The sequence below is a fragment of the Oncorhynchus mykiss genome, chromosome 5 (genome assembly GCF_013265735.2).
Source record: "Oncorhynchus mykiss isolate Arlee chromosome 5, USDA_OmykA_1.1, whole genome shotgun sequence".
Taxonomy (NCBI): Eukaryota; Metazoa; Chordata; class Actinopteri; order Salmoniformes; family Salmonidae; genus Oncorhynchus; species Oncorhynchus mykiss.
In genome coordinates this window covers 37,268,715-37,294,743 of record NC_048569.1, presented here as the reverse complement: position 1 = coordinate 37,294,743, position 26,029 = coordinate 37,268,715, and the positions used below count along the sequence as shown (strand labels likewise).

The window sequence follows — 26,029 nt, the reverse complement described above, 5'->3', positions numbered from 1 at the left end:
CTTATTTTCACTTGCATCAGCAGTGCTCCCTCTTGTGGCAGACTTGGTACAAAATACAGAATGCTGTCCACTTGGAATTGATGGCACAGGGTTCAATAGTTCAACTAAATGCTGAATCTAAACACGGATTTGATTTAATTCCTTTTAGATTATCAAGTGTCTTAGGTCACCAGATGTGTGTAGCTTTCAGTAAACAAATAGCCTACATGACCATAAAGCTACCTTTTATGAAATCCTCATGTTGTATCAGACAAGCACATACAACCGGTGCACCAAAGAGGAGAGTATATTTATCAAATTCCATTGTCTGAGGAAAAGACAGCAGCATGTTCATGTTTATTTTTGTGTTGTGGATATTTTTGGGCTCATTTGCTCCAAGCCTTACAGTGTGCTTTTCGACTAATCTATTTGTGTTTAAAAGTAATAAATAGTCATTGAAAGTATGTGTACAGTATATGTTGCCGGATGTAACATGTTTATGTATTTTACATTTTCAAATCAAATCTAAGTAAAACGGGTTAGGGTTAAAAGTAAAATGTTCCTCAATAAAGCAGAAATTATTAGCCTACAAATAAGTATTCACCCTCTTGGATTTAAAAAATAAATAAATAATTCCCCTCGGACCATCGGGGTGGCACGAGTAATAATGGCACGGAACCCGAATTTAGAATAATCTTCAATCACATCCACGTTCATGTTTTATTTTAGAAATTAAAAAAGAGCATTCCATTTCATGAATGAGGTAGCGCGTACCTCATTCTTTTCCATGGACGTCATCTGCTAAACCGGAAGTCTTTGTGCATAACAAAATCTAGCTTGTGGTTTGGTGCCATAGACATAGATAGAGGACTCACAGACGTGCCATTTCCACGTTTGTGACAGCATGGGCAGCGCCATTGAGCTATCTCCATTTTGAAGTAGAGCATGTTCTTCTTCACGATTGGCTGATCTCTCCTGATGACCCGATTGGACATGACTCTAACAGGGTCACCAGGAGAGATCCGCCAATTAAGTTGGAAGTCCACCAAATGGTCGAAGCTGGCCATGCTTATTCAGCCTTTTGGCCACTAGAGGCCTCTATCATTCTCTATGTTGGTGCTAACTTTGTTCTTCAAGGCTGACTGAACAAGGATTCTATGGTAAAAAAATAAATATATATATGTTATCTAGCTAGGAACTAATCCAGTAGACAATGTAGCTAATGTTATAGTACACATACTACTAGATATGTAACGTTATATCGACAGGATGCCAGCTAGCGGAATGCATGCCAACCTGTAACTATGGTTCTTATAGTGCCACAATAACGACGTAGCTAGCTAGCTAGTATCTCTCTTAAACAATGGCTTTGCTAACGGTAGCTGAGGTTCTTTAGCATGTTAGCGTTTGTGGCTACAGTAGCATTCATATGAAGCCCGTTAGCTAGCCAGATCAGAGTTAGAAAGTTCCATAACTACGGTAACGTTAAATTGCTATTAAGTAGCTACTACAGCTAGAAAGTTACCATTATTATAGCTAAGAAATGATTTAATTGCAGGATCGACATATTTTAAGGTGGTAGCGTTACGCATACGATTTTTTTGCACTGTTTCAGAAAATGTCCACAATATATCTGGCACTAATAGTGGAATGATAGTGTTTCACAGTATTACCAAAGTTGTGGTATACTAGCTACTGTGATATTCGACTATTGGTTTCTCCCGACGTAGCGGCATCTGATGTCAGAATATGAAAGCTTTTCTGACTTTGTGTCGGTGTTGTCTAGTGGAAATCTCTCTGTCATTTCCTGGTTGCTAAAATTCTACACTATCATTCATCCTTGTGGAACGATTCGACACCTTGCGGAGTCTATGCCCCCGAAGAATTGAGGCTGTTCTGAGGGCAAAAGGGGGTGCGACTCAATATTAGGAAGGTTCTCCTAATGTTTTGTACACTGAGTCTATATGTGATTAGCTAGCTAATGAAATGTTGATGACTAACGTTAGCTAGTACAGACTTGTCACATTGGCCCCATTCTGAGAACCCAGTATAGCGAACTATTTAGCATAGTTTAAGAACAGGTTCTGTTCTATGTGCTTTTCTGCTAGTTATAAACAATGATATAAACAACAAACTAGCTCGATAGTTATTATGCTATTTATTTGGGGTGCCTGATTGATATCAGCTGTGAACACCATTGCATTGTCACGACTTCCATATGGACTGTTTGGACCCACAGGAAGAGATGTCAGGAATAAGTGCGGTGAGCTCGGCGTTGCCAGCGGCTACAACCCGTACCACCTCCTTCAAGGGCTCCTGCCCCAGCTCGAAGTATGTGAAGCTGAATGTGGGCGGGGTGCTCTACTACACCACCATGCAGACCCTTACCAAGCAGGACACCATGCTCAAGGCCATGTTCAGTGGCAGGATGGAGGTCCTCACAGACAGTGAAGGCAAAGATATTTATAACTAAACCAAGATAGTTTCTGTGTCCTTTTCAATGGGAGCAAATTAAGCATAATGGGCAAAACAAGCAAGCAGGTGGGCACAGCCAAGCGTGAGATCATAGTGGCACATTCTAGCATGTATTTGCATATTTCCATTAGGGAACACCTTCTCTAAAGTGCGCATGTGCAGTAATTAAATTCGGCCTTGCACTTCTTGTAAACAACGCAATTTGAAAATGTAAGCTTTGGCAAAGGGTCACTCCTAAAACACTAAGTGCACTCTGTTTGTAACAGATTCTAGTTTTGGGAACTGAAAACTGTATTGAGATCAGGCTTTTTTTAGATGAGAAAATAAGCAGAATGTCGGCCCAGTTCCATCTCGCTCCATACTCTCCCACTGCTGGCCACTGGGCTTCCTCCTTGCCATATTTGATGGGTAGTGGAAATTCCAACTGGATGCTTCAGATTTATACAGTTCCTTGTTCTATCTGTGGAGAAGGCATTGGTGATGACATGGGTTGACTGCAGCCAGGGTTTCCCAAACCTTATGTCCACTGCAAAGTCTTTAGTCCTGCAAAGTACATGCTCCTTGATGCTGCATAGTATATGATTCTATTTTACAGAATAGCTCTTTGCATGCCTTCCATCTGATATGGCTCTAAATGAAGATACACACACACAGTCAACTATCTCCACTATGTTGTCTCTGCCACTTCTCAATGTAATGAGTCCTGTCCTCTCCTGCAGGCTGGATCCTTATTGACAGGTGTGGGAAGCACTTTGGGACCATTCTGAACTACCTGCGTGATGGTGCTGTACCTCTGCCTGAGATCCGGAGAGAGGTCGAAGAGCTCCTGGCAGAGGCCAAGTACTACCTGGTGCAGGGGCTAGCTGATGAGTGCCACGCTGCCTTGGAGGTATTGTGTCAGTGGAGGTTGGTGGGAAGAGCTATAGGAGGACAGGCTCATTGTAATGGCTGGAATGGAATAAATGGACGGCATCAAACAAATGGAAACCGCATGTTTGACTCCGTTCCATTTATTCAATCCCATCCATTACAATGAGCCTGTCCTATAGCTCCTCCCACCAGTCTCCAGTGTATTGTGTACTACCTTAACATACTGTAAACACTTACCTGTAATCAGTCTCTATATTGGTATCTCTCTTTCTCTGCATGCTGGTGTAGCCACAGTCCCCATTTAATTATTTGGGTCCTGTTTCCTCCATGCTTTCAGAACAAAGATATGTATGAGCCCTTCTGTAAAGTGCCTTTGGTCACATCCTCAAAGGAAGAACAGAGACTCATCTCTACCTCCAAGGTAAAAAATATTTAAAAAATCACAATTGACATGTATGATTAGACAGACGGCATGGAGTTGTATTCTATTTGTTTCTCAACACTGACTACCTATGTTCCTTTTAATTTTGGATTACAGCCCACAGTCAAGCTGTTATACAACAGGAGCAACAACAAGTACTCTTACACCAGGTAGGCTAAACATTACATATGATTGTGGTAAAATACTTAATGAGCTTATACTGTATTTCTTACATGTACGTGTGAAGTGGATTGCATCATGGATAAGGCTGTGGCGGTCACGAAATTTCGTCAGCCAGTGATTGTCAAGCAAATAACTGCCGGTCTCGCTGTAATTGACCGTTGATTAACATAAACACATTTAGCATCTCCTGGCTCCCACACATAGCCTAGAAGGCACTGGTGCAGACCTTTGGAACCTCTACATTTTAAAAAGTATAGTAAATCCATGTAATATAGCCTACACCTTCACAATAAATCCATTATTTATTTTAGACAGGTCTAAGAAGCATGATACAGTGGGGCAAAAAAGTATTTAGTCAGCCACCAATTGTGCAAGTTCTCCCACTTAAAAAGATGAGGCCTGTAATTTTCATCATAGGTACACTTCAACTATGACAGACAAAATGAGAAAGAAACATCCAGAAAATCACATTGTAGGATTTTTAATGAATTTATTTGCATATTATGGTGGAAAATAAGTATTTGGTCACCTACAAACAAACAAAGAGGACAGAGCACGTCTCTATTCTCATCGGCGGGGGTGCAGTGGAGTAGGTTGAGAGCTTCAAGTTCCTTGGTGTCCACATCACCAACAAACTAACATGGTCCAAGCACACCAAGACAGTTGTGAAGAGGGCACGACAAAACCTATTCCCCCTCAGGAGACTGAAAAAATTTGGCATGGGTCCTCAGACCCTCAAAAGGTTCTACAGCTGCACTATCGAGAGCATCCTGACTAGTTGCATCACTGCCTGGTATGGCAACTGCTCTGCCTCCGACCACAAGGCACTACAGAGGGTAGTGCAAATGGCCCAGTACATCACTGGAGCCAAGCTCCCTGCCATCCAGGAACTCTATACCAGGCAGTGTGTCAAATGGCTACCCAGACAATTTGCATTTCCTTAACCCCCCACCCCCACCCTTTACACCGCTGCTACTCTCTGTTGTTATTATCTATGCACAGTCACTTTAATAACTCTACCCACATGTACATATTACCTCAACTAACCAGTGCAGCACATTGACTCTGTACCAGTACCCCCGGTATATAATCTCGCTATTGTTATTTTACTGCTGCTCTATAATTACTTTTTACTTTTATTTATCTTTTTCCTGTAGTCCACAATCATCACCACACGGTCAGATCTCTGACCTCCTCCCTATAGGCTGTCTCGCTGTTGTCGTTGATCAGGCCTACCACTGTTGTGTCATCGGCAAACTTAACGATGGTGTTGGAGTCGTGCCTAGCCGTGCAGTCATGAGTGAACAGGGAGTACAGGAGGGGACTGAGCACGCACCCCTGAGGGGCCCCTGTGTTGAGGATCAGTGTGACGGATGTGTTGTTACCTACCCTTACCACCTGGGGGCAGCCTGTCAGGAAGTCCAGGATCCAGTTGCAGAGGGTGGTGTTTACTCCCAGGGTCCTTAGCTTACTGATGAGCTTTGAGGGCACTATGGTGTTGAAGGCAGAGCTTTAGTCAATGAATAGCATTCTCACGCAGGTGTTCCTTTTGTCCAGGTGGGAAAGGGCAGTGTGAAGTGCAATAGAGATTTCATGATCTGTTGGGGTGGTATGCAAATTGGAGTCAGTCTAGGGTTTCTGGGATAATGGTGTTAATGTGAACCATGACCATTCTTTCAAAGCGCTTCATGGCTACAGATGTGAGTGCTGCGGGTCGGTAGTCATTTAGGCAGGTTACCTTAGTGTTCTTGGGCACAGGCACTATGTTGGTATTACAGACTCGGACAGGGAGAAGTTGAAAATGTCAGTGAATACACTTGCCAGTTTGTCAGCGCATGCTCGGAGTACACGTCCTGAAACTCCGTCTGGCCCTGCGGCCTTGTGAATGTTGACCTGTTTTAAAGGTTTTACTCACATTGGCAGAGGAGAGCGTGATCGCACAGTCTTCCGGAACAGCGTGTGCTCTCATGCATGTTTCAGTGCCATTTGCCTCGAAGCGAGCATAGAAGTAGTTTAGCTCGTCTGGTAGGCTCGTGTCACTGGGCAGCTCTCGGCTGTGCTTCCCTTTGTAGTCTGTAATGGTTTGCAAACCCTGCCACATCCGACGAGCGTCAGAGCCGGTGTAGTACGATTCTATCTTAGTCCTGTATTGACGCTTTGCCTGTTTGATGGTTCGTTGGAGGGCATAGCAGGATTTCTTATGAGCTTCCGGGTTAGAGTCCTGCTTCTAGAAAGCGGCAGCTCTAGCCTTTAGCTCTGTGCGGATGTTGCCTGTAATCCATGGCTTCTGGTTGGGGTATGTATGTACAGTCACTGTGGGACGACGTTATCGATGCACTTATTGATGAAGCCAATGACTGATGTGGTGTGCTCCTCAATGCCATCGGAGGAATCCCGGAACAGATTCCAGTCTGTGCTAGCAAAACACTACCAGAGTGCTGCGCGCTCCATCACATGATCAGGTCTTTCTCACAGGCTACAAGTGAAGACAGACATATCGGGGATGCAACTGCTCACGTCCTTATCCAATTCTGAGGTGCATATTGAAGAACTGTCCATATTTACTTTTCGTCAGCCAACAAGATGAGTTGGCCTAACAAACAGCAAAAGCACTAGCCTATGTCAATCTACTGTCACCCATAGTACAAAGATCAACCTATTCTATTCTGTGTGAGAAATAAGTATTCCAAACATAGTCTGGGACAGTTGTGAGATGGGATAGATCTCAAAGTAATACAACCACTATCATCAAAAAAACATTTTATGCAATATGACTGACGCAACAGATCAGAGCGTTTAGCTTAAAATGTTGATAAACTATTAGGCTATTTCTTCACATTGTAAGTGCATCAATGCGCACATGGTAGTACGCTATAAGTGCAATTGTTCCATTTGCAAAAAACATGTAGGTCTATGGGCTAGGCTACATGAGGTGTGCGACTATGATTCTAAAACGTTGCACAAAAAAAGGCGTTGTTTCTTATGCTGGGCATCATTCACAAGTGAAAGGCTAATATTGTCACCTATCAGACTATTCTTGATTTAATCTTGTCTTTACATATACTAAATAATATATGTGTGAAATTTGTTTTGATTTAGAATGGACCATTATCATGCACCTATATTGAAACTGGTTTATTTTCATGCCAGCCAGGTAGGCTGTTGTAATTAATGTCAGAGTGATTAGGGGGACAATAGAGTGCTGAGTACCAGGCAGTTATCAAGTTTGCTAGGCTAATGACCATCAGCAGCATCAGAGCTTGGAGAAGCCTAATTACCTTGACTGGTCACGTGGAATTTGACTGCCTTCATGACTTGTGACCTCTGTGTGGCGGTAATACTGTCACCGCAACAGCCCTAATCATGGGTAGACTGATGTACATGTGTATGGCGATTTGAACAGATTGACAACTAGACATTAACATCTGGTGCCTTTTCACAGCAACTCCGATGACAACATGCTGAAGAACATTGAGCTGTTTGACAAGCTCTCTCTGCGGTTCAACGGCCGTGTGCTCTTCATCAAGGACGTGATCGGGGATGAGATCTGCTGCTGGTCGTTCTATGGGCAGGGCCGTAAGATCGCTGAGGTGTGCTGCACCTCCATAGTCTACGCCACAGAGAAGAAACAAACCAAGGTATGCAGTTTCCCACAGCACGACCACAGAAAAGGAAGGTATGAATGTTTCTTGCTTTGACCAAATCATAGACTAGCCTGGTTGTCAGTGAGTAGTCTTGTCTTTGTACCTAGGGGCAGTGGTCTAAGTAGCAGTATTCTCTTTCCTCAGGTGGAGTTCCCAGAGGCTCGTATCTATGAGGAGACCCTTAACATCCTGCTTTATGAGTCTCAGGATGGGCGTGGTCCAGACAACGCTCTACTGGAGGCTACAGGAGGCGCTGCAGGCCGATCCCATCATCTCGACGAGGACGAGGAACGGGAACGCATCGAGAGGGTGCGCCGCATCCACATCAAACGTCCCGATGACCGCACCCACCACCACCAGTAACTATACCAGCCAACCAGCATTATCAGGATCCGCAGACCTCACCAGTGACCATTACCTATCACTGAGATCACACTACCGGTATACCCACAGGTAATCTGGGGCGGCAGGGTAGCCTAGTGGTTAGAGCGTTGGACTAGTAACCGGAAGGTTGCGAGTTCAAACCCCCGAGCTGACAAGGTACAAATCTGTCGTTCTGCCCCTGAACAGGCAGTTAACCCACTGTTCCCAGGCCGTCATTGAAAATAAGAATTTGTTCTTAACTGACTTGCCTGGTTAAATAAAGGTAAAATAAAAAAAAAATTAAAAAAAATCTCACATCCTTGACCACAAGCGACTTCTGTGCTTCTGCACCACAGCCACTAATGAACTGTTGCTTGTCTGATATCATTCTAAGTAGAACATGATTTTAATGTTCTGTCCCAAATGGCCATTTCAGTATTTTCTAAACCGTCATCTTTTTTTCAGTGGTCAGAATGTATTTTACCGCCTTTATTTCCATATATTTTGTCTTTGTATGTAGACATATTACTTGTGCCCAGTAGAGATATTGTGCCTTAAGTCTGTGGGTGTACGTGCTGCTTACAATCTTTATCATGATTTACTTTATCACGTCACTACAACATTGCTTTGAAGTTCAGGTATGTGTCACAGTATAGCTAGTTCAGGTCAATTGCATTTAAAGGATTCTATACATTATGTACAATGTGGAACAATACATTTTCCTACCACAGCAGTTTTAGATAAAAAAAATATATATATATATATATATATATATATTCATTAGTTTGAATAAGTGATATGTAAACTGTATAACAGCATTTTATCTTGTGTTTAGAAATTGGGTGCTTCTATTTTCTGTATGTACTCGTTTCGTCCAGCAGAGGGTGTTGTGTACAAAAACACTGAAAGGTGTGATATATTAATTAGGTTGACTTTACCTCTAGATGGTGATCTTCGGTCAGTTTTGTAGTTCCCCCACTAATGATTAAGGATTTTTGGAGGGGAAGCTGATCCTAGATGTTTGCCTACGGGAACTTAACCCTGAAGCGAGAAGTTACAACCCACCTCTTAATTGTAAGTGGTATGAATAAAGCCGTTTCTACCGTAGTCAAGGATTAATGATCTTTTGACATCATGTATGAAATCTGGTTTTCTTCTGTGTGATAAAATGGATGTCATTGCTGCCTGTTACAAAAATTATTGGAGGGTGACATGGTTACAAGACGCAACTTGTTTGGAAGATGGATCAAAGCTGAAGAGACAAAGCAACTCCAGACATTGCGTAAAATTGTGACATTCTTTGCGGTCATTTCACATGTATAAGTGTCTTTTGCACTGTATTTAACACATTTTTCTTACAATAAAGATGTTTATGAATACTTAGTTGGTTTTAATGTAAATATGGTACAGCATCTTTGTGAGAAAGTATAAAAAGTATGGCTTCAAAATCACAATGTTTGAATGATTTAACCATGTGTCTTATATCTCTATAAAATGGGACATCTAGGGAAAATATACCTAAAGCAAAACCATGTTTTACAAGTGAGCCCTATTATAATGACCGCTTTGCTTGATAAGTCACAACTGAGCCCATGCATGTGATGTATAGCTTAATAACCGGTGAAGTTTTCATCAGAGTAGAGCATCAGTAGTCATTCCTTTGGAGTTTCCTCCACAGTACAAACCGTTTGTAGAGATTTCAATTAATTTCATTATGTCCAACCCTTATTGAGAAGATGCAGGTTCTCATTCATGATTTAAGTCCCAAGATGCCTAAAATCTTGTAGAATCTGATTATTGGATCCAGTTCAATTTTGTATCATTGCCCGGGACTTTGTTCGAGTTGATTCCTGGGTAAATATAAGAGAAGTGTTTATGGCCTAGCCTACTGTTTAATAATAGTTTAGAAAATGTATTTGTTCATTTTGAGAATTGAATGGCCACACAGTCTTTAGTTTCATACTCACCACCATCAGATGGCCATTCTTTGCTCTGTAAATCATGGTCTCCTGGCCACTCTTGAAGTCAACAAACCCCTCTCTGCCAGGCTGGATGTCAAACTTTACACTGCAAATGAGCACAGACATAATATATAACATTACGTTAATACTTTTGGTGACAGTTGTTTTTTTTTAAGACAAGTTGAACACAGGTCTTACCTGCCCTGGACTACTTTGATAAAATTGTGCTTGTTGGCCACCAGACACAACTTGGTCAAGGCCTCAAACAGGTAGTCACACTGCAGCACCAGGTCCCCCTGAGCAAATAGAAAATGCAACAATGGAAATGCACATTTTATAGTTCTATATACCATTCAGAAAATAACTGGTGCAAAGCATAATAAAACATTTTAAAAATACATTTGTGCACATCAATGAAAATACTTTTGGGCAGCCAACCTTTTGCTTGATATCCTCACATTGGACATGGAGGATCAGGAAGTTGTCACTCAGGGTGCTGACTGACACACCTAGAAGAACACACACCACCCAGATACTTTAGAACAGTTGTTGAATTAACACAGTATACACACGTGGACTATTCCATTGAGAGAGAAAAAACTTGACACTTGCACACACATCTAGTCAGCTTTATTCCACTCCGTGGTGCTAACCTTTGAGGTTGTTGAACTCCACCCGCTGTTTGATCTTGGCCTCCTCCACCAGGTAGGCTGCACTTCCAGTGTAGATCAGCTGTCTGAAACGTGGCCTGAAGCCATTCCTGTCGTACTTCACCACAGGAACACTGTACTGTGGGAAGGTATGGGGCTTACTTTCATTTGAACATTAAAGTTGATTTTAACTCTGACGTAGCTTATTTCGCTCCGTGTGTTTACCTTGATGCGTTCTTGCCTAATCATCTGGTAGACTTTAATGTGGATGTCTTCCTCACCTGACCAGATAACAATGCAACTGGTCAAATGACATAAATCATTTTCATTATCACTGTTGCTTTGTAAGAGGTGCACAATTGGGGCACATAATTCACCAGCACAAGGCCTATGCCTTACTTATCCTGGTGTCCACGAATGGTATTCCCACACTGTGAGGGTAGTTCTCTTTTGTTCCTTTGAATATGGAACTGGTCAATCCTTTGATTTGCAACTGTACATGGGGTAAGCAAACACAGTAGAGATATATTAAGTGATCAGTGAGGCTATCCCTATAGTCAAATGCATTTCAAATATGCATTAAAGCACCCTGGCTTGTAGGGTAGGCCTACCTGTGCTTTCCGCTCTGTCATGATTCCTTGTACATACCTCCGTACCATGTGCCGGGTGTAAAGTTTCCTCAACATCTGTGAGGCCTACAAGTACAAATGTATGTAATAAGTGTACCGCATACTCATACCGAGGTTAGCGCAAGTATTCAAGTAAAGTCAATTCCCTACTGCGACTCACCTCCTGCATAATGGGAGGTGGGGTTAGCCAGGTGTTCTTGTCCACAACTGTTTTGGGTAGATTCTCCTTGAGCCGTGTGAGGTAGTTTTGCCTGACAAATGCCAGGTACTCTGTGTTGTCAACACAGGCTGGCTGATTTCTAGTCATGAAGCCCTTGATGAACCTACAACATATTTTACAAGAGATTTGATTAGTGAGCGTTATGTCGTTTCATTGTGCGTGGTAGATGTTGGACCTTTGTCTTTGGAGATATCTTCAGATGTTTGTCTCTTACCTCTTAATGACCTTAACAGCCCAGGCTCTCTTCTCCCTCTCTCTCCTGGCCTTCATGCCTCTCCAGCATGTCTCAATCTTTGTAGCTAACAAGACAACACAAGCTGAAAGACTTATCGGCTTATACGTCATATTTGTTATACGAGTTCCAAGGAAGTCAAAATTAGAGGCCTGTTGTGTCTCGTTCAGCAGTTACCTGCTTGTCTCTGTCTCATGTAGTCTCCCTTCACTCTGTAGCCTTTGTACTTTGCTTGGATCCTTGTAGCTGTAACATAAAGAGACACACGTAGAACCTAACTTCATAGGCAAATAGGTTCATTTTCTTTGAAATAATCCCAACACCATATAACAATCCAATTCCTGAATTTTTTTAGTGGTCTGTGATCCGTTGTTTGAAAGACTTAAGCTAGAGCCAGGACCCACCCAGCTCATGCTTGCAGACCTCAAAGGCGTCTTCGGTGGCAAACAGAGTCCTGGGATGGCGGATGAAGATCTTGGTCCTTTTTTGTATCATGAAAGACAAGCTAGTGAGAAACAGCCAGACTGTGTGTCGTCAGGTGAACCCAAATGTATAATCCTGGAGAGCACCTCACCTTCCCATCTTGTACTCATCAGGCTTGTAGCCCAGGTGCTTGACCAGGCACTCCACCCCCTCTGCGGCTGTACCTTTCCAGTTAGGCCAGGTGTCTGGACACAGGGGCTTGTACCTGGCAGGGACAACAGGAAACACCCGTGTTAAATATATTGTTTAGAGAGCATCAGATCTACATACTGTAAGGCAGCCATGTATCAGAGCAGGGTGTGCTGGACAGAGCAATTGCACACTATCTACAGAACTTTGAAGTGCAGGTTGTATTTACCTCTGCAGGAAGATCTCATATCTCCGGCGGTAAGCGAAGCCGGCCCGTCTGACCCTCAGGTGCTCCATCAGCCCCAGGTACTTCACCTGGTGTCTCACCAACACATCGTCAAAGAGCCCTGCGCGAGATCACAAGGCTACAGGCATCAGGTCATGCACTGTGAATGAATGCGCCAAGTAATACTTTGTAGGGCATGCATAGGTCAAGTCCATTAGGGAAGGTTCCTTTTGGCGTAATGGCTATACTGAGTATACAGGTGTGTGGTGCTTAGTCAAATAGACTACCATAGATGTACGTTACGGTTTATAGACGAGGCCTCACCTGGCTTCTTGCCTTCATTAGGCTTCATACAGCGGACGTACCAGGGCTCTTTAGACATGAGGATCTCAGTCAGGCCTACCAGACTGCTCTTAAACTGAGTGGCCACCTGAGAAGACAGGGGATTAACATGCAAGCTTATGGCAAGGTCAGAACACCATGCACACAACAGTAAAGGATGGGTATGTTTCTAATTCACTTTGGTGGATCACGTGTCAACAGAAAGTCTCTTTACTGTTTCAGGTCTCTTCTTGCTGTCCGGCTCAGTGCTGGGAAAGCAGTGTTTAACAATGGCATTCTTAGACTGGCGCATAACCTGAAGGTGGAAAATCTCTCCGTTAAATCTCTCAGGATGAAAGATAAAGAACCGGCTTCTTTTCAAAACCAAGAGGCAGTCAAACAAACACTCCCACAGTTCTCCCTCTTAACAGTCCTGTCAGTCTATCCCAAAGCAATGCTTAACAATCATCTCCTCTATAATTCACAGGTGTGCTTAACAATGAATAATACAGCACTTGGCAGGATGTAAATTCCGGACCACAACAGTGCCAGCGAGAGCCCTGGGCACACTTACCTCTTTAATGTTCCTGTACAGGAGATCATTATTTTTGTCCAGGAATCCTGGAAAACAGAAAGGTATAGTTGAGAGTAAATAACAGATAAAGACTGGTAACACTTTCTGTCAGTGAGACAGAAAGTGAGGAGAACTGGGGGGCGACTCTTGGAGCATATTCGGCTTACTGAAACCATATCAAAGAGACACATTAGAGAGACAAATATGGAGAGCGGTGTACAGAAACAGTGAGAGGAAGGGCAGAGTGACTGGGTATATTACGTTGTGGAACTCATCTCTCACCGACCACACTGTATGTGACTTCCCCTGCGTAGTGTAAGAGGCGGAAGTCTCCTCGTTCCAGAGTCTTCCGGGTCTTCTGGTCAGCCAGCTTGTGTCTGCAGGATGTGGACAGAGAGAGAAGAGGATGTTCTAGTCAGGTGTTACAGAGGCAGACCATGACCCCTCCATCCTCAGCTGTCAGTTGGGGGAGCTCAGCTTTATCTAATAGTTCTTGTTAGAAATGTATTACTGTGCTGCAGTATCCCAACGCTGCCTCACTCACGTGACGAAATGGGCGTGACCTCCCATCTTCTCCTCCAGCTTCTCCAGGAAGGTCATGTCTGTGGCCTCTCCCGGACGTAGACACTCCTCGTCCTAGTGGAAAGGAGACAGAACATGAGCACAAAACCAATCCAAAGCTATCGTGTCTGTCTGACGACATTTCAGTCTGACTGCGAGTCGGTCAGTCAGCCAGTCAAGTCTACAGTATCTACATACTAGCACTGAAATGATGCCTTTGAATTTCGCCTCCACCAGGTCACAGATGATCTTGTTGTTGAAGTATGGCACTGACTCCCACTGAAAAACAACAATACAAAACATGAAGCTGTGTAGCCCATTACATCAATTTTGTAGCTAAGTCCAAACATAGATTTGAGTAGAGGAGGAGCGTTTACTTCAATCCCCTCCATCTCATACTCCTCCTGCTCTGACTTCAGGGTCAGCTGGATGAATAGCTGCTGCAGTTTCTCATTACAGTAGTTGATGCAGAACTGCTCAAAGCTTAAACATATAGAGAGACAAGTCATTAGGCTCATCCTTTCACACTCAAATTCACTGTCGGGTCAAATTGCTTTTGTCACATGCCCCGAATACAACAGGTGCTGACCGACTGTGTCTTCCCTCACCTGTTCACACTGAAGACCTCAAACCCATAGATGTCAAGCAGACCAATCACGGTCTTCCTGGAGGAATCCTACATGGATGCACAATACCAGTCAGCCTTCTATATTACTGTCTTACTACTTACTGTATATCCTATACTTGTTAGCAGTGTCATGATTGGTTAGATGTCGTTTTGGACTGGGACGACATCACTCTTATTGGTGGACCACTGAAAAAGGTCACTCACCTTGTTTGCTAAAGACTCATTGAGCTCGTTGACCAGCCAGGTGAAGGTGCGGCCATAGATGGCTTTGGCTAGAGCGTCCTTGGCATATACTGCCTGGTCAACGGTGAAGGGACTGAGCACCTGACCAGCACAACAGACAAACCACAGAGATTGATTATCAAGAGACACGTTGCACATTTACTGTGATGGCATGAAGTTCTATGAATGAGCCCAAAACAGTAGCATCCTCCTCACCTCTTCTGATCGGGCCTCAATCTTCCTGTGTGTCAAACCCACCTGTATCACCTGTGCAGGAATGCCCAGCAACTACACAGCAGAGAAACAACCAATCACACATCACCAAATACTCTAATTGAAAAGGGATTTCAATTCATCTGAAAAGTTGCAATAATGTCTGAAAAGGGAGAGTACTTCGATAGTTTTCTGTGGTATGAGTACTGCTAAATAGAGTGACTGTCCATTAGTTTGTAGTTTGCCGTCAGACGTGTCTCACCTTGGACAGCCAATGTATCTCCGGACTGTTGTTGAGAGTGGCATATCCCTGTGAGTCAGCCACAAACGTAACATTTCCCAGGTGAAGTACGCTAGCAATGATTGCAAACAGGCTCTACATCATGGGCAAGAGAAGACACTGGTCATAAGTGATATGTTTTTTTTATGACAAATGATATGTTCTGTTCACTTTTCAGTATCTGATGGTAGTGTTTTGGTAATGTAGAGAGATTAGGACTCACCTCTATATTGCTCTCACTGAACTCTATGACACTGAGGGCTTTCCGTACCGTCTTCCAGTCACTCTTGTCGTTGACTGAGCTGACTTTGGCACATTCCCCCTGGGTGAGACAGGAGATAATATCCAGATGATGATAGACCACTCCATGGAATCACTGATTCTTTGTCTCTTTAATACCTGTAGTGTTGATAGGTTACCTCTCCCACCTGTACCAGGTAACTGTAGTGTTGATAGGTTACCTCTCCCACCTGTACCAGGTAACTGTAGTGTTGATAGGTTACCTCTCCCACCTGTACCAGGTAACTGTAGTGTTGATAGGTTACCTCTCCCACCTGTACCAGATAACTGTAGTGTTGATAGGTTACCTCTCCCACCTGTACCAGGTAACTGTAGTGTTGATAGGTTACCTCTCCCACCTGTACCAGGTAACTGTAGTGTTGATAGGTTACCTCTCCCACCTGTACCAGGTAACTGTAGTGTTGATAGGTTACCTCTCCCACCTGTACCATGTAACTGTAGTGTTGATAGGTTACCTCTCCCACCTGTACCAGGTAACTGTAGTGTTGATAGGTTACCTCTCCCACCTGTACCAGGTAACTGTAGTGTTGATAGGTTACCTCTCCCACCTGTACCAGGTAACTGTAGTGTTGATAGGTTACCTCTCCCACCTGTACCAGGTAACTGTAGCACTGACAGTTCCTCTCCAGACCCAGCCAGCGTAGCAGGTCCTCCTCTCCTCCCTCCACCAGCTGGTAGAAGATGTGGAAGCTTCTCTCTCCATGGTTCTGATGCACCACCCGGGACTTCTCCAGTAGATAACTGAGGATGTGGCCACCAACAGCTCCCCCCTAGATTATTAAAGATATAACAGTGATTGACGTGCTGATGTTTGATGTTCCTCTGATGTTTTAATATGGGAGTACTGTGCTCAACGTCTTGACTCTTACCATGTGATCAAACTGAATATCCATGTACTTCCCAAAGCGGCTTGAGTTGTCATTCTTCAGGGTTTTGGCATTTCCGAAAGCCTTAGAGAGGTATAGACTGTATTATCAGTCATTGTATTTGTAAATGGCAGTGTGCAAACAATGTTAATTTCTCATGTCATATTTGCTTCACTGTGGTATTCACCTCGAGCACAGGGTTGGACAGCAGCAGTCGGTCTCGGACGTTGTCCAGCAGTTTGGTACTGGGGCAGCTCACAGCGTAGAACTGCAGGATCTTCTTGGAGGCCTCCGTCTTTCCTGCTCCACTCTCCCCTGAGATCAAGATGAAGTGGTTGTTGGTCTCTGTTAACATGGTGCGGTAGACATTGTCTGCCAGGGCGTAGCTGAAAGGGAGGGCAATGTAGAGGTTCAGTAATACTGCTGAAGGATATAGATGGGCAGCACTCTATTTCATATCGTGTGGTTCACACATGCAAGCACACAGTTACACATGTACACAAATGCAACTTACATGTGGGGTGGAAGCTCAAAAAAGTTGACGCCCATGTAAATATCCATCTGCTTCTTGGTGTAGATTCCCAGCTCTTTGTAGGGGTTCACTGACACTAAGAGCGTACCAATGTAGGTCTGTGGGAAATGTATTAGAATTGAAAGAGAGATGGATGCCTCACTGCATGGTTGCAACGAGAATGTGCTGTGCTTGTTATCCACAGTATGAGTAATTATCAGACCTGACCTTACAGAAAGTAAGGTAGCTCACCCTGTGGCTGTAGTTACAGCACGGTAGCTGCTGTTTCAGCAGAGCAAAGTGCCAGTTCAATTAGAGGAGAAACACTGTGTTCTCCCTGGCATCTTGAGGTAGGGTGGCTTTCTGGCTGAAAGGAAGGCTATGTGATACCTCTGGACTGTGTAGGTGATAGACTCACGTAAATGAGGTTCTCGTTGAAGCGTTTCCTCAAGTTGTCCAGGACGGCACTCTCACTTGTGTAGGCGTCCAGCAAAACGAAATCCTGGATGCCCACCCGATCCCGGGCCGTAAGGGAGCCCTCCATGTCCCGGAGGATCCGGTTACAGCGCTCCTCCAGGCTCTGACCAATCAGAGAAAGGGTCCAGGATGGTTACATTGATATCTTATAGCTGTGCAAATGCCCCGGAAGCACAACCCAACAACACTGTCACAAATCTCATCAAGACATGACAGCTGTAAATGTTTATTTACGACAAACCAGTTGAGATGTTCCACATCTTACAACATAACGTATCGGCTGTATTATTTTCAGATATACACCACATGTTTAAGGGTTTTCATGTGTCCTGTTCCACTGTGTCCTGTTTTCCTTGTAGTTATCTGCATCCGTCAGGTATGAGGCCGTGCCATGCGGTGCTCACTGTCACACACAGACAATCTCGCCCTACACCAGTTATTTTACTGTCAATCTGTCCTCATCTCTGGCCCTCCATCCACTTCCACTCAGTGTGTGGTGGCCTTGACCACATCCTCTCAGCACAGATAGCAGGTCAGTTTAGGGATCCCTATCTAATCTACTTCCATGTTCCTCAAGGAGCAATCAGTCTCTTGTCACTGTTTAAGAGGATACACACGTCCCCCTCCCCACACAACTATAGGGCAGACTCCGCCCTGTAATTTACCCCAACAGCAGGGTCAAAACACACATACCAACTCCAATAATGTTGCACTGTAATAGCAAATAATGCTATCCCAATGCCAGCTTAGAACATGAGTGTGTCATGTACAATGCTATTGTGCTTCCATAATGTATATACTAAACAGAAGGCAAAGGTTTACCGGCATGGAATGCAATTGTTGCTGAAGTTTTGTATCCCAAACAAATGAACTCTAGGGCCGCAATATGCATCAGGTAACATTATCAGTCAGATCTGTGCTCCTTAATTACAGTGCTATGAAAGTACTGTCCAGAATATTTCAACGCTCCACCGGTTTGGCATACAACAGTGCCAAGTTAACCTGGTCCCATGGTATCGTAAGTGATACCCACAACAATCCACCCTCATGGTGACAGCAATTTTTAAATGTACAACTCAAACACTGCCATACACAAAATGTAGCTTAATATATATTTTTCTTTGCAAAGATTTTCAAAGTAAGTCCCTACCTTGAGTGAAAGAAAGTCTTCTGTATCAGACTGCTGTGAGCTTCAATCCCTTTTTATACTGAACATCTGGGTTTATTTAGGGAAAGAACAGTATGGCAGGAAACATTGACATATTGCCCCCTCCATTTCCACCAATAGGAAGCCATCAATAATGGCTAAAAGTGAGCGAGAAAGGAAGCAGAAGTGATTGTGTGTGTGTGTGTGTGTGTGTGTGTGTGTGTGTGTGTGTGTGTGTGTGTGTGTGTGTGTGTGTGTGTGGAGTCACATGTATACCTTTATTACTTACTAAGTCTTGAATAAAACTGTTAACTTACTTATTTATGACATAAAGGTGGGAAAGACAGCTATATGTACAGTGATGACTGAACTGTTCTAAAGCTACTCTCTCTCTCCAAATCCCTTTCCACCAAATGACCCCCTTGTCCTGCTCAGCAAAGCAATCTCCCCCCGGACTCTTATTTATAGGGGAAACAGGGCTATTTTCAGCCCGTCTTACAGGAAAGCAACACTACCAATCCCAGTTACAAGGTGGAAGATGGGCCAAGGGCACCAACACATAAGGCGATTCATCACTTTTTTAATTGTTTTCATTGTGGTTTCCTGATGCCATTTCCCTAGGGAAGGCCTTCTCAGTCTACGGAATGGAACCCCATTGAAAACCTGTGGTGTGAATTGAAAAGGGCAGTCCATAAGCACAGACGAAGGATATCAAGGATCTGATATGAAGGAATGGTCTAAGATCCCTCCCAATGTGTTTTCCAATCTCATAAAATAATTTAGAAAAAGGCTCAGTGCCGTTATCCTCACAAGGGGAAGGTGCAGGAGTATTGAAAACACGGGTGCCAATCATTCTGACCCCTATCTTTTTGAGAGAAACAAATATTACTAGTTAAACACAATCTCTTTGAGCAATTGTATTAGTATAAAATAGTATAATTTTCTATTTTTTTAGCATACAACATAGCTCAGTGTTTGTATGATTTCCTTTATACCGTGTTTTTTTGCTCATCTTTATCAAGAGTGCCAATCATTTCGGAGGTGTCTGTACTTCATGCCTATCTTCTAATCTTCAGTGAGCTACAGTGAATCGTTTACTAGGAGCCGTTTGGTAAATGTCCGGGCATGAGTTAAAAGTTCATTTGAGATCCAGAGGCTCACACCCAGGTCCATACCATGCTACCTGAAGACATATCCCACCGTCTAGTTTTGATTTACATTTGGTTGACAACAACGAACGTGAATTCAACGTGAAATCAACCAAAAATGTCACCATGCCATTGGATTTAGGTTAAAAGGTGGGTGAAGAAAAGACGAAATTCCCTTTACACTGATTACTTTTTGAAAATCCAGTCAGTTTTCCACATTTATTCAACATCATCACATTGATTTATTTTGTTGAAATGACGTGGAAACAACGTTGATTCAACCAGTTTATGCCCAGTGGGATATCGCTAAAGCTGCCTAAAACTAGGCAGAGGAGTGCTAAAAACATCTTCAATCCACTCCTCTGATAAAAAAAATACCCTCCTCTTCCAACCCCCATTCTCCCACCCTGTCCCAAGCCTGGCAGAGCAATCCGGCACAGCAAGCGGCCACAGCTTACATGGTTGCCAGCCCTGCAACACTGAAAACCTATAGTACTTTTTCCCTGAACTGCAAAAAAAAAAAAAAGGCTTTTTCAATTTTCTGTGAAGAAAACATCCATAAAAATATAAGAATTTGTATAAAATTATCACACAATGCCCCTCCTCTCTCTTGCATGTGAAAAGCATTTTTGGTCGTGTGAATTAAAAGTTGGTGGAAAATGTTTTAAAGAGCAGTCCATTACAATCCATTACACACATTCAGCCAGTATATCTACTCAGTAATTATTCATTAGAACACATTCAACGTCATAGTCCATTTCACACTCGGCAGTCAAAACACAAAAGGGATTTGGCCTATTTAATGCAAGGGGGGGGCAATGCTGGGGGCAACGATGGAGCAATAGAGAGAGCAACAGGGGACGTGGGTGAGGGTTGGTGGAGGGGGGAGGTGTATTTGTCTAATCTGTGAACCCCAAAAACAAGTCCTTCATAAGACAAGGAACAGACTTTAAGGAGAAGTAAGGTCTCAGACTTGTGTTGGACTATGACACCTATTTTAAGTCTGATTTCATTACTATTGAATTGTTATTCCGATCCTCAAGGAAAGAGGATAACTGGGTAATGGATGTGGACAGGGTGGGGGCTTGATTTCTCCCACCTCCACTCTCTTCCACTCCACCATCCCTCCCTCCAATCTCCTCCCAGCCCATCATCAAGTTAAACCAATGAGACAAGTGAACAATATCATTGAAGGCGCCCTATTTGAGATGTCAGAATCAATCTGACAATACAGAAGGGGGCGATGAGGATCAACCCTCCCTTTTTCCCCTTCTTAGCACCAACATGGGAACTGGAGCCTTCTTATCCACACTGAAAGGGAAAATGTCTTGACATTCCATTCTGTGCGTGAGCGAGAAAGAGTTTCTCTAGGCATTTGTGTTTGACACACTCTAAATCACTGACAAAGGAGAAAACATCAAATTATAAGCATTAAATTCACTATTTCGTATTATTTCCTCTAATGCCAAGGTTCCTTCCAATGTGACATCAAGGTTGCACATTGCCTGCTACACCTGACCACCCTGTACCAGGCCTAAAATACTGAACAGAGACAATGGCTCAGAGTGGTCAGGTTGCATGCCAGGCCTGATTCTGGCACTCTGCCCATTGTTGATGCTCTGTTGGCATCAGGCTGGGCAGGCCGGTGGTACGCCTCAGAGAGCAAGGCAGAGATTACAGCCATTCAGGGGGAATCTGAGCTGAAAAACGGAGAACACTCGGCAGATGAGAAGATAACACCAGGTTGTCATGAGATGGCCAACCAGCATGGCCCAAGGACACAATCCATGTAAATTCATACATAAGAATACACACACACACACACACACACACACACACACACACACACACACACAGATAGATACACTTGCACAACACAGTTCTACTGTAATCTAGGAAACAGTGGCATCTCGTGGTAATGGTACATAGGACTCTTTTTAAAGGAGAGGTTGATGGGAGTAGAAAGGAGACTGAAACAGGTGATAACACACACAAAGAATGCAAAAGGATGTGGAGAGAAAAGGATGACACTTGCAAAAGCGGAAAATGAGCAACAAGATACCTAAATTTGATGGCAGGCTAAAACGGAACAGGAAAGCCTATCTGACCCAGTGGCCATCACCCGAGAGGCCGGCCCATTGTCCCAGGCTCTCCACTATGGCACAGGATCCTGTTACTCTGTCACAAAGTGGCCGTTAGGCTCCTGAAACAGATAGCACTGCTCGTGCGTGGGCCACTGACTGACACCACACATCACATCACTCAGGGAAACAAACACACGTTTAGGGGGCTCCAGGTGTCTAGAGAAACCCGAGTGTCACGGTTCTGTATCTCTTCATACAATGCTGCCTTTATATAGCTTCAATTATAGATATTGGATAAAACAATATGAATACTGTATATGTATTGCTATTATAAATCTCTTTCAAAGTCTGGCAAAGGTAGAAGCTTTAGGTGTTGGTCTTCATAGCATTGGGGAAAAATCTATTTTGCATATAAGACCTTATCAATATGTTGTTCTAAACAGAGGATAAACAAAAGCCTCGTTTATACCTTGTGCTAACATGGGTCCTTTTTCCTGATCTTGTCTACATTCCGACTGTGCCACATTTCCAGAAATGTGTCTACACTATGTTTGCATTGATACCAGAATTCCTGGTCCCTTTCCTTTATACAAATTATTTCACAGCTATTCTTTCAAAATAATACTTCTTTGTTTATTGTCGATGATTTTCGAAGGTGGAAAAATTATGATTTAAATGGTTTCTCTGTCCAGATCTGTCTACACTTATAAGATATCCAGTGTGTCTGACTACCTCTGGAGGTGGGCAGGATGATCTGATCACAATGTGTCTTTAGATTGTCTACACCTGCCAAGCAAATGTGGGCACAATCAGAATGTGGACAAGATCAGGACAAAGGACGCAAGTTAGAACCAGGGCTCCACAGACACACAAAGAAAAACACACCGCAGTATTACCTCACTCATCTCCAAAGCCATGTGAGTCATGGTTGAATCGGTCTTGTAATGGATCAGATAGAATCCAAATCAAGTACGCAGTAGAGGTGGACTCTCGTCCTGGGGCTAGCAACCGAGAAGCACTCACATTCTAGAGTCACTTTTAGCCTCTGACGACTCAGATGCAGGTATGTCCCTTTGACCGTATCACTTCACCGTCACACTGCTCTACCTCCGCTTTCCACTGTCCCTCTGACAGAACTGGCCAGGTTCTGGGGACCAAGGGAGGGGTTCAGTTGGGAGTGCTTCTGTGTGGACTAGTACTTTCTGCTAAAGCGTCATTCCTGTCCGGTCCATAATGATCTAGTTGGCTCTGAGAGCTCTAAGATAGTTAATCATTCATTAAGCCTAGGGAGGTCTCATTCAGCACTTCACCTGAGTGTCCAAAGACCCAGTGTGTGTGTGTGTGTGTGTGTGTGTGTGTGTGTGTGTGTGTGTGTGTGTGTGTGTGTGTGTGTGTGTGTGTGTGTGTGTGTGTGTGTGTGTGTGTGTGTGTGTGTGTGTGTGTGTGTGTGTGTGTGTGTGTGTGCGTGTGTGTGTGTGCGTGCCTGCACGTGTAACACAATGATGCGGAAACTATCTGCTTCAAGCTCCTCATCCTCCTCCTCGCACAAAATTACAGCACAGGTATTGTGTTACTGATCTTTGATTAGGCAGATACAATTCTGACTAATTACAAACCACTCATCACTGCCATGGTGAAGCAACAGTATCGGGCCTGTTGGGATGAGACTATTGTCCTTTCAGTGCATCTTACTGCTGCTGTCAACACCAGCCTGTGCTGCAGTAAGAGGGACATACCATACTATGATGGCTTTCCTGCTTAACCTTCATGTGTCAGAGAGACTCCTATTATGTATTCTAGTGGCTCTTATGTCATCTAAAAATATATATTTAAAGTTATGTTTGAATGAAAAAGAGAACAATCATACATGATTGACCTTACCATAAATGAGTCATTGATCGACATTGCTATCCAGAATGATTATTTAAGAAAAAACTAAGTAGAGATGTATGTCCCACCTTCTCTATTGGCTCAGTACTAAGTGATGTGTTGGATTGTGACAGATTTGTAGGAAGCGTAACATTGCCCTCTCATTCCAACTGTTTAAAATTTAAAGTCGAGCATCCTGTAAACACTAACGAAGGCATCTTGCATTACAGCCACACTGATTAAACAGAGAGGAGACATTCACAGCAAAGAAGTTATATTTTAAAGCCACATAGCTTTTTAAAAGCAACCACTGCTACAAATCAGAACAGAAGGGATTATTACCTTTCCAGTCAACGTTACAGACGCTTACATTCCCAGAGACTACTGAACAGTTTATTTTCTCTTTGTTGCAGCCCCCTACCAAACACACCCACCCATATACTTGCAATCACACCACATGTCCTATCACCACACATCCTGCCCATTTAGCCTGCGGTATGGCTTGTCTAGCCCAAGCAAGCTTTGTGCTACCTACCCACAGCTCTCTGAATTAGCACGAGTCCCTGTAAAATCCAATTACACCAGAGTCAGCGGGTTGATTTTCCCATTACAGATTTCATGCTGAGTTTGAGGACTACGATTTTTAAACCCACACATCAGCCCCTGTGCCCCTCTCTCACACATAAACACTCCTTTTCTCTTCCCCCTGACACTTCATGTCTCTGTAATCCGAGGAACAAGAGGTATCCCTTAGTCATCAAAGTCCACTCCAGTCATGCGGTAAGGTCATCATCCTCATCCAACCTCTCTGACCTTACTCTCATTATATCATTCAATGAAATGGGATATCCGATCCCATACACAGCAATTTCACTGTTCTACCTTAACACCATCAATAGTGGTGGCAGTAGTCTCAAGGTTAGAGAAGCTGGCCTATAACCAAAGGGTTGCCAGTTTAATTACCAGGGCTGTATGGCATTGTTCCCTTGAGCAAGGCACTTAACCACCAACTTTCTCCAAACAATACAAACACACAAAACCAGCTAGACCAGCCTATTAGGTAACATGTGCCTGGGATGAAAACAGTGACCCCTTAACCTCTCAGAACATCATGGGTAAACAATCTGACCAATTACAGCACAACTCTGCCTCCAGAGGGCATCACAGGATAGACAAATAAATACGCACACAATGCTTTATTTATAGGAGCAAATAGATAACTGAGGACGGAGCTGGACACTGAAGGTCAACACTAGCCAGGTTGCTGTAGTAGCCTTCTGTATCTCTGCCATGTTCTTTGAGCGAGAGACGTTCTGCTAGGACACCATGACCAAATGCATGCGATAGCAATAAAATAAAAGTATTCTAAAACGCAATCCCTTAGGTTAACAGAAATTTGACTGAGCTACCATATGATAATGCTGATAGAGCTGGTAACACTTAAATGTACAGATAGTGGAGGTTATTTTTGTAGATATGGAAAAATAGTTTAGCATGCTCTACTGAAAATCTAATGACCAATCAAATGACAAAAATCTTACCTTTGAGAACATGTACATGGTGTAATGTGCATAAAAAGGAGGATTCTTCTGGTCGGGCCGTTCTGACAAGTCCAGTCCAGGTCAATAGACGCTGAATCTGATCTGGATAGGACAGAGAAGGAGGAACCCAGCTCATCTGTGTGTTGAGGAATGCTTGCTGAGAAGTGGGACATTGATACAAGGGTAAGAGCAGCTCTATAAACATGATCTATAGCACCTGGATTTATGGACAACCCATAATGCAACAGCCCCTGCAAACTTGCTGTCTTGGTGTCCTAATTTCCTTCTTCTGTTTTTTTAGGTTGGCCTCATTCCCTGTTCAGTTCAACAGAGACCACTAGACACAATGCCACTAGACCTAGACAAATGCCAATGTGAGAAAATATTATTGCAATATACAGAGAATCATACTCTGTGTCGTAAAATGGCACAGATCACTGTAATGTCAACACTTTTCTGTCTGGAACTCTTGATAGCAACTAGCTGACTAAACTCAATGCAACAATTCTAACTAATTACAAACCACTCATCACTGCCATGGTGAATCTACAGTATCGGACATGTTGGGATGAAACTATTGTCCTTTCAGTGCATCTTACTGCTGCTGTCAACACCAGCCTGTGCTGCAGTAAGAGGGACATACCATACTATGATGGCTTTCCTGCTTAACCTTCATGTGTCAGAGAGACTCATATTATGTATTCTAGTGGCTCTTATGTCATCTACAAATATATATTTAAAGTTATGTTTGAATGAAAATGAGAACAATCATACATGATTTACCTAACCATAAATTAGTCATTGATCGACATGGCTGTCCAG

The 26,029-nt window shown here is 43.4% G+C and overlaps 2 protein-coding genes across 10 annotated transcripts; one reads left to right on the top strand and one right to left on the bottom strand.

Moving 5' to 3' along the window:
* The first annotated feature begins 878 nt into the window (after positions 1-878).
* On the top strand, positions 879-9,314 carry LOC110523742 (BTB/POZ domain-containing adapter for CUL3-mediated RhoA degradation protein 3). Of its 5 annotated transcripts, none has more exons than XM_036977423.1 (8): positions 879-1,139; positions 2,219-2,432; positions 3,174-3,343; positions 3,662-3,745; positions 3,863-3,915; positions 7,371-7,604; positions 7,717-8,028; positions 8,245-9,314. In XM_036977423.1, coding segments are annotated over exons 1-8 (1,071 nt in total). In that variant the 5' UTR covers positions 879-1,136; the 3' UTR covers positions 8,246-9,314. The 5 variants fall into 5 exon arrangements, 4 of the variants coding, with proteins under 4 accessions (XP_036833318.1, XP_036833321.1, XP_036833319.1 ...); XR_005051728.1 differs by having other exon boundaries at positions 913-1,139; positions 7,371-7,566; XM_036977424.1 differs by lacking the exon at positions 879-1,139 and adding an exon at positions 1,142-1,277.
* On the bottom strand, positions 8,420-24,351 carry myo1hb (myosin IHb). 5 transcript variants are annotated; one of them, XM_036977409.1, is made up of 32 exons: positions 24,009-24,351; positions 17,360-17,521; positions 16,945-17,060; positions 16,618-16,816; positions 16,434-16,514; positions 15,684-16,334; positions 15,488-15,586; positions 15,247-15,360; positions 14,988-15,059; positions 14,754-14,873; positions 14,530-14,597; positions 14,299-14,404; positions 14,120-14,200; positions 13,905-13,996; positions 13,643-13,737; positions 13,361-13,407; positions 13,022-13,102; positions 12,790-12,895; positions 12,469-12,586; positions 12,202-12,315; positions 12,032-12,108; positions 11,805-11,873; positions 11,610-11,694; positions 11,336-11,498; positions 11,158-11,241; positions 10,946-11,039; positions 10,772-10,827; positions 10,550-10,685; positions 10,335-10,405; positions 10,095-10,192; positions 9,903-10,002; positions 8,420-9,785 (listed from the first exon to the last, which is right to left on the bottom strand). In XM_036977409.1, the coding sequence occupies exons 2-32, from the start codon at positions 17,483-17,485 to the stop codon at positions 9,744-9,746; spliced, it is 3,561 nt and encodes a 1,186-aa protein (XP_036833304.1). In that variant the 5' UTR covers positions 17,486-17,521; positions 24,009-24,351; the 3' UTR covers positions 8,420-9,743. The 5 variants fall into 5 exon arrangements, 4 of the variants coding, with proteins under 4 accessions (XP_036833304.1, XP_021458361.2, XP_036833306.1 ...); XM_021602686.2 differs by lacking the exon at positions 24,009-24,351 and adding an exon at positions 18,569-18,757; XM_036977411.1 differs by lacking the exon at positions 24,009-24,351 and adding an exon at positions 18,569-18,752 and having other exon boundaries at positions 16,155-16,334.
* Positions 24,352-26,029: the final 1,678 nt, after the last annotated feature.